General features: G+C 31.9%; 1 protein-coding gene across 2 annotated transcripts; it reads right to left on the reverse strand.

Annotated features, from left to right (window-relative positions):
* Positions 1–1,813: 1,813 nt before the first annotated feature.
* LOC107920435 (E3 ubiquitin-protein ligase DA2L) lies at positions 1,814–6,362 on the reverse strand. Of its 2 annotated transcripts, XM_016850164.2 has the most exons (10): positions 6,128–6,362; positions 5,869–5,927; positions 5,219–5,718; positions 4,951–5,002; positions 4,827–4,872; positions 4,647–4,728; positions 4,394–4,538; positions 4,196–4,286; positions 3,073–3,139; positions 1,814–2,678 (listed from the first exon to the last, which is right to left on the reverse strand). In XM_016850164.2, exons 3-10 carry the CDS (start codon positions 5,408–5,410, stop codon positions 2,064–2,066), a joined length of 1,290 nt encoding a protein of 429 aa, XP_016705653.2. In that variant the 5' UTR covers positions 5,411–5,718; positions 5,869–5,927; positions 6,128–6,362; the 3' UTR covers positions 1,814–2,063. The 2 variants fall into 2 exon arrangements, with proteins under 2 accessions (XP_016705653.2, XP_040965059.1); XM_041109125.1 differs by lacking the exon at positions 5,219–5,718 and having other exon boundaries at positions 6,128–6,288.
* Between the last annotated feature and the right edge of the window lie 2,349 nt (positions 6,363–8,711).

Below are 8,711 nucleotides of genomic sequence, written 5' to 3' on the forward strand. Positions count from 1 at the left end.
GGTTGGGCATTGAATGTCCTTAACGACGTGTTAGGATGGCCGAAGATGGTGTGTAGCGGATGGGGGTAGGAATATTGCATCTAAATCTAATTTGTATCGTATATGAAACTAAAATTGCTTATATATATATATGTAACTAATCTGCTCTGAATCTAAACTGAAATTACTTTTGTATCGAACTGAATCTTTGAATTCGAAATTATTTTATAAGTGAGCATTAGATGAACAAAATTCTTTTACACACTGAGTTCACAACTTATTTTGTTATTGATTGAATTTCAGGTGGTTTTCAGTCTTGAACGGGTCGACGCCACGAGAGCTCGGTCAAGCTTTTACCTTTCTTTTAAGTATTACGTTAGGAGTTTTGGTAAACTATGATAGTATGACTTTGGAAGATTATACACTTAACTGACTTTGGAAGATTATACACTTAACTAATCTTTGTGATGAATATTATGTGAAGCATGATTTAGTATTATTGTGTTATTTGCGTGGTAATTGAGTATCGATGATGTAACTCTTTAAACTTGAACTGGACGTCTAGGTCGAGTTTAGGGTGTTACATAACATTTTTAGTTAAGTCACCAAAATGAAAACTTACCTATAGTTTATTAACTAATAGTGTAGTTTACCCCATAAAAATTAAATTAAATTGACTTACTCTTAAGAAGAAAAATATTGGGATAAAAGTGCTTCAAGTCTATGTATTAATTGTAGTTTTGCAATTAAGTCCTATTTTCCAGATTTAAGAAAGTTAAGCTTAATTATTAAGACTACTAATATACTTGTATTAAATTTAAAATAAATAAATAAATAAAAATGAAAAAATGAAACGTATAGTATTAAATGAGTATATATGGTGAGGAAGGTTGATGATGAGCCAACGGAGTTGGCCCCCGTTTTAGGCTGTATACATAATAGATGACGTGCATGTCATCTCAATCCCCACGTCCCTTTCACTTCCCAATCATTCATTGACATCTACATCTTTAATGCTTTTATATTATTTCTGATATTTGACAAAAACCAAAACAATTTGTTGCTATGAAAATTATATCAAACCCTTGAAACCATCACTTTTCTAGCTTTAACTCTTTCATGGACCTTTTTACAGTCAACAACTAGTTGCTATTTTTCTTATTAATAACAGCTGTAATTATATTCCACAAATTCTATGGAATCATTTTTTAAGAAACTCCAGAAATTTAAGTTGATATTTTTCTCATTAAGATATTGTTTTATATCAACTGCATTTTTTTTTGATGCTCTTGAAACGAATATTTGTTATTTTTTCATTATAATATTATCAAGCGTCGGATAATGAAACCCCTTTTTTTTTTAGTGAAAGCAACGTTTGCTTGGTTTGGTAGGTGATGAAGGGCTGAATTTTGGTGGCATCGAATGTATGAATGGGACCAACAGAAGTCCTTGGCCATGCTTTGATTTGAATCACAAAATGGTTTGAGATGCATTTATTATTTAGTGAATGCCATTTTTCCACCCAATTAATTCAATAACTTTTTTTTCTTTTTTGAATGTTAATAACACTATAATTTAATGTTATTATTTAGTAGTTATTATATCTTTAATAAAAAAACTGATGCTGATGACTGCATTTTTATTCTTGATTGTTTTGATGCGTGTTGAAGTGGAGTCGATCAACCATTGCCGTCCAGAATTTCGATTTTACAAAGGTTTCTTTTCATTTGAGACATGCAAGCGAAATAATACTAATAAAGACGGCATCATAATTATGATTTTGTTTTGGAGAATATGAACATGCTAACAAACGAAATCAATCTGGCAAAGGAGATCCAAAACATTATGAATAGGATAAACAAACTGCCTTCCTTTCATTTGTTACAATGATCTGTTTACATTGCTCATTTCTATATATAAAATATATATGTGGGGTGAAAATAGTGTGAGGAAGAGAAAGGATGATCATCACTAGCTCTAACAATCACAGAGCTCGAGAGTCGGGACTCAGCGAGTTAACAGCCACGGCCAGTGTCATCCATCATCTGTTGGAGAAAAACGATCATGGAGGCCTGGCCATAAAACTATTGCCATGAAAGTCCAGGGTCACTCGTCATAGCTCTAGCTTCTGCCAGAGATACAGCCATTGCCAGCATCATCTGCTCCTCGTAACTTTCTGGAACCATGGGACCAGGTCCAGCCACACTCTGAAAGCTGCCTCTAATTTCATCTTCTTGTGGTATTGCAGAGATCCCACCACTATCTTCTATGACATCAGAGCTTGCATAGCTAGTCCCTGCTTCGGCCACCTCTAATTCATGATTTATGCCCCATTTCCCTTCATCGCTTCCTGGTGTCATCCCACCATCACCAACTGGACTCTCTGCAGGAGGATAGTTCTCACCAACTTGGTGCAACCTATTATTATAAAATCTCCTGCTGCTGCTGCTGCTGCTGCTGCTGCTGCTGTTGGGAAGCATATCAAATGCTTGCATACTTCCATCATGGTTAAGGGAAGATTCTCCACCCATCTGCTGACGCTCAGCTAGGGCAGCTATTGCACAAGCAAGTCCACCAGAAGGAGATGATGATGAACCCGCGACCGTGGTCGTGGATGGTAATACATATCCATCTCCTGAAACATAATGCACTGAAGCAGCAGCATCTACATAGTTAAGATTTCTCTGTCTGCTGTTCTCCTGTATCAGTTCAATTCAAAGAATAAACAGTCAGAGAAAAGAAATCAATCAAAAGTCTGTGCATAACGTAGTCGCGTAGAAATGAAGATCCTACACAAATAACAAGATGACATTACAAACATTTTAAAATTACAAGTTGCAAGTTTTCCTCATTTGTTTTTTTTTCCCTGTTAAATAAATTCACATGAAGTTCTTGCCATCCAAAATACACTAGTTCAATAGACAGTTGGGTGCTATATGAACAACAAAGTTTTCTGTCTAGCATCTTAAACTGGAACCAGTTTCTAACCAAATAACTATAGGCAAAACACTTTGATTAAACTGACAGGAGCTAAATACTTAAATTCTGCAATTAGTTTCATACATAAATCTCATCAAATTTTGAAAAATATACCTGAATCGACTGCCAAACTGCTTCCATGACCATTATCTCCTCAAGATCTATGTCAAAGTCTTCATCCCTGCAATTTAAGCATTTGATGAAAGAAAATTTATTCTTTCTGGAACACAAGATAAACAAAGTATAGCCAGAGAGAGAATAGTACTTGACTACTTGTGAAGTGGAAAACAAAATACTGCATCATCTTTTTCATTCAAAAGCAAATAAGATATAAATTTACCAGAACAAAATGCAACCAATAAGGTATTTTACATTATTTTTTTAATTTTGGCATAACCCTTTCATAGAAAACAGGATTGTAATTAAACCAACTTCAAATGGTTGGCATCATCTTTACACCAACAGAAACTTTAGGAGCATCTTCTGAACTTACTTTCTGGCTTTTCCCTTCTCATTCAAAAACAAAGGAAGCAGACGTTCACTGTCATGTACCCTAATTTTTGTATATAACAGAACTTCCAGTAACCAGGGAGGATTTACATCATTCTTTGTACAACTCAAGAACATACAGTGCATCCACTGACCACTTAGCTATCTAAGATAGATTATCAGCTTTTCCTCTCCCCACAAAAAGTGCAACAGAAAAAATAAACAAATTAGTCATTTCCCTGTATGTAGAGCTAAATATATGGAACATCTTGTGCCACTGAACACTAATTAAAATGAGTTAGTAGTCACAGTAAATTAAGGTCTGTTTTTATAGTTTTCTTCCATATCCTCTTTGAACTTTGCCCATTCACAAGATCATCTTCCATTAAATCAGATGTTTCCCTGAAGGAATTTGTAGGTCACCTCTTTACATGTTGTAGTCACATTCCATCCCCCTCAATCTAATCTCTTACGCGTGTCCCCCATTGCTTTAGATACTCATCCATTATCTCATTTTCCATGTACCTAACAGATCTAACGAAATAAATCTGATCCCAAAAACACTAGTGAATGGTGAAATAAATCTCACCTCACAAAAGTTGAAAGGAAACACATTGACCAGTCTTACAACATGAGTTCTGTGATCGCAATACAAACTAGCAACCGTGATCCATGCACTTTTCCCCATCTTAACATATAAACAGTAAATCCTATGCATGGACACAAAGTTACCTAAAAGTTTGCCTACCTGTTAACCCTAGGATGTGACCGTTGTCCAATCATCGAGGCAGCCTGTGAATCTTGAGAAGAAAATATTTCCTCCTCCCCGGGGGATCTATCTGCAAATAACGAGAAAAAGGAAGGAATAAAATTTCAAGACAGAACAATGTCAAAGGAAGTGAAGAACGAATATACAAGAAAAACCAGAATAACAATAAATTGACACCTGCAATTGAGTTGTACTGAACTTCTCCTGGTGCAACTGCAGTGCTTGAAGAACTCAAGTCTTGTCTTTTCAGCATTCTCTCTTCGTCATCCTGAAGTTCCTGCTGCCTCATTCTAATTTGGGCTTCTATGACACGCTGTTCTTCCTGCAAAATTTAAATAGCAAAACCCAATATTAAACTCATTTTGTATCCAGCGATTATCATAGGAATTACACCATCTCTTTTTTGCTTTGGAAAGAGGTGTGAACTTACAATTTGCTCTATCCCTTTTTCCTCTTTTGTTTTCACACCTCGATACTCGACAGCATAATTTGAGGTTTTGCAGAAAGGACACCTCAGAACGTCAAGGAATGTAAACATTGGGGTACAAGTATACACACAACTAATCAATTTGAAAATTTCTACAGTCAATTTCATTGATGTGAAGGATACTGGGTAGGACGGGTTGAATTAGGATTCTTCATCTGCAGAAAACACTCTGGTACAAATAAGATGTGTCAACATTTCATGTAACTAGCAATATCAGTATCATTCAGAAAATCCAAAGATAGTTTACCTGTACAGATACTTTTCATACAACATCTTGATCTGTTGAGACTTGGATAATACTAAAATACAAAAGGAAAAAAGAAAATCATATTCATATTCAACTGCAACTAATTTTAAAAGCTAACCACACATGAATTAACATTCAATAAAAATCAGTAAACAAGGGCACATTCTAAGCAGTGACTGACAAAGCAAAAGGATAAAAAGAACATGATATTTGCAATTGGATAGCAATTAGCAAGCATAAGAAGAAAGCCAATGAGATAAATACAAACCAAAAAGCAAATTGGGCATTCTTCAAGATCTGAACAGCACTCTTCATCACCAGGATAGCAAGGAGCAAGCTTTGATTCAAGTATCAGCTTTCTTAGTTTCTTAATATCCACATCTTTATGAACATACAACCCTTGTGGGCGTGTATACTTCTCATCGACCACTTGCCTCCGCCTTCCCAACTTATTACCCATCAAAAAGAATATCCCAAAACTGTATCACCTAACTGTTCTCTTTCCTTCTTCTTCTTCCTCTCCTTCGACCCAATATTTGATTATTTTTCAAATTCTTCAAGACAAAAACCAATCAAAATAACTGCAAATTTGGTTTTTGGTAAATTGGTTTACTAAAAATTACCAACATATTATGAACAAATAATCACGTAGAATCTACAACCATAATTCGTAGTTTTACAACATAATCAAACACACACACTACATTAAAACTGAATTCTAATCCAAACAAACAATAGTTCATTATCTAAAATCATGCCCCATGAGTCCTGCAAGTGCAATAAAAAAAAACTTGAAATTAAACATATAAATATATATATATTAATAGTTAAACAATGCTTCAAAATGTAATATAGAAACCAAAATTTGATTAAAAAGAAAACGCTAAGTTCTGAATTACAAAAAGAAATTTAACTTACCAAGTCCAACTTTCACAGCTGAATTGGCCAGTGTAATCCTTCCCGAAACATGGCCATACCTATAATTAAACCAAAGAAAGAAAAACATTAAGACTAAAAAGAACAAAGTAAAATGATTGCAAAAACAGATTCATTTACAAGGAAAAATACAAATTCGAACCAAAAGACAGCTTTTGAACAGAAGAAAATCGAAGCAAACGAAAAGAAAAAACAGAACTTTACTAAATTATGGGCAAATTGAGAGAAGAAAGAAACTGACCTTGAAACGTGAAAGGGAATTGGCGGAAGCGAATTTAGGGGCTTAAAAGAAAGAAAGGGAAAGAAAGGGAAAGACTTTGGCAAGGAGAATGGAAACACAATCTCAACTTTCTCTCAGAAAAAGAAAGAAAGAAAGAATTTTTATTTTTATTTCTTGTTGTAAATTGTTTATATTATCATTTTTTTGTCATAAATAAAAATGCGCATACACGTATTTGTTCTTTTTTCTTATTCATGTTTTGGTTTCTTTCGGCGTTTGGATGTAGACTCTTAGATATAAAGACAAACAAAATACGAGAAAATGTTATTATTTTTATTTTACAAAAAGAAAAAAATACTTTTAAACTACTTTTCTAAAAAATGCATACAAATTACATTTTTTTATAAAAAAAAATTGAAAGGAACGAAGGGATAATTGTAATTAATTAATCTATTTTTTTATTAATTCACTAAATCATCCAAGTTTTTGTTAATTATATGAAAACGAATAAATATATTGAATATTCTATCGGAATTTTATGTAATGAATGAGATTTTTTAATTTAATTTTATTATAATGTGTGACATGGGATTGATTTGCATATTTTATGGTTAATTATTTACTTATTTATTTGAAAGGTAAATTTATTAATTCATTAATGAATGAAATTATACAATTCAGAGAAAAAAATAGTAAACATTCGTCATCTACTGAAAGATAATATTTAAATTATTATGGCACGTTAACAATTGGTTTTGACAATTGATTTTGTTACAACTCATGCACAATATATCTGAAGTAATTATAAACACTTAATACAATAAGGAAATCAGCTCCGGATGGTCCAAAGCAGGGAGCAAAAATCGATAAAAGAATCGAGCATTCACTAAACTAAAAAGGACAACAACATGATCATCTCTAAAATCTACACATATAAACAAGATAAAAAAAAGTGTTATAAGAGGATTATTTATTTTTTAAAAAACTACTTATTAGTGATTAATTTGGAAGAAAAATGTAATTAAATTTGAAAAAGAAAAAAAAAAGAAGGAAAGGGATAATTAAGTTCGAGAATTAAAGAAGGAAAGGGTGGAGTAGTAGAGGAGGAAAGAATCAAATCAACACCTCCCCTCTTACCCGCGCGTCTTTTTCAATCGCCTTCTTCCTTCTTCATCTTTTGTATTATATGTTTTCATTTTTTTAATTATTTTATATTTTTCCTTTTGTACTATATCTAATTTTTTATATTATAAAAAAAGAATTAACTACTAATTTTAAAGAGTGCTTTTAAGTCATTAATTATAAAATAAAGTTTGATATTGGTTGAGAGTTTTTGTTTAGTACATTTCTAATAAAAAAAATTCACAAACATTTGTTAAGTTATATTTAAAAATCTAATAAATAAATAAATCAAAATAATATTTAATTTTATTAAATTGATCTCTAAATATTTAATTTAACTTATTTTTAAATATTTTAAATGGTATGGATCTTATTTTCCAAGTAATTTATTTATTAGTTAAAAATGGATGATAATTTATTAATAAAAGGATGTAAAATTAATTGTACGCTGGACGGACAAAAGTGGGTAACTAATCTTTCCCAAAAGCAAGAAGGGATGGCCCATTAAAAATGAATGGATGATTTTGTTTGTCCACATCTGCCAGACTGTGGACCATAATTTAACTTCCTTTTAATTGGTTGACCAAAATTCTTAAATCTTCATTATCATTCACTCACGTCAATTTCTTTATCCATTTATGCATTTTATTCCATTAAATCTGGGTTTAGTTTAATGATTTGTTTGAGTTTCAAATCGCGTAAACCACATTTAGTTTTTTTTAAAAAAATTTATTAGGGTAAATTACACCAGTTACTAAATTATAAGTAAATTGTTGTTTTGGTTATTAAATTATTTGAAAATTTTCATTTAAGTCATTGAAGTATTGAAAAGTTAGCTTCTAACCAATACCTATTGAAGAGTAGGAGAACATACCTTAGACACAAATCAATATGATGATGAGTGTGGAAGATCGAAAAAAAAATTATTTGACTTTTGGTTCACAAATTTGTAATGTCCAAAATTGTTTTATAAAAAGAAAACTAAAATGTAGAAGAGAAAGGGAAAGATAGTTTTTGATTGGTGCATGTATTAATGCTAACAACCCAATGATTTAAATGAAAATTTTTTAATAGTTCAGTGATCAAAACAAAGGCTTACCCATAGTTTAGTGACTAATGGTGTAGTTTACCCATTTTACTATGTTTAAGTCTCATCATGTATGAACTTTATTCGGATATATTTTGATTATTAGTCAGATCATGTTTTGAAACGGTTGATGCTTACTATAGTTATTCAAATATGTAATATTTATAATTGCAATTGTAATTATATATACATTTCTCCAAAGATGGTTGCATATGAGTTTGGACTCCAAAAGCATATGTCCAAGTTAATGATTCTATGTATGTGATCGTTGAACCTAATCGTTCATAACACTAATTATTTTTAGTTTGTATGGTTTGACATTAATAAATAAGTTGTGGTTGGAGGAATATGAAGTTTAATATTTAGATATAAGAAACTGTTGAATAGGGCTGGTAT

The sequence above is a fragment of the Gossypium hirsutum genome, chromosome D13 (genome assembly GCF_007990345.1).
Source record: "Gossypium hirsutum isolate 1008001.06 chromosome D13, Gossypium_hirsutum_v2.1, whole genome shotgun sequence".
In the NCBI taxonomy this organism is placed as follows: Eukaryota; Viridiplantae; Streptophyta; class Magnoliopsida; order Malvales; family Malvaceae; genus Gossypium; species Gossypium hirsutum.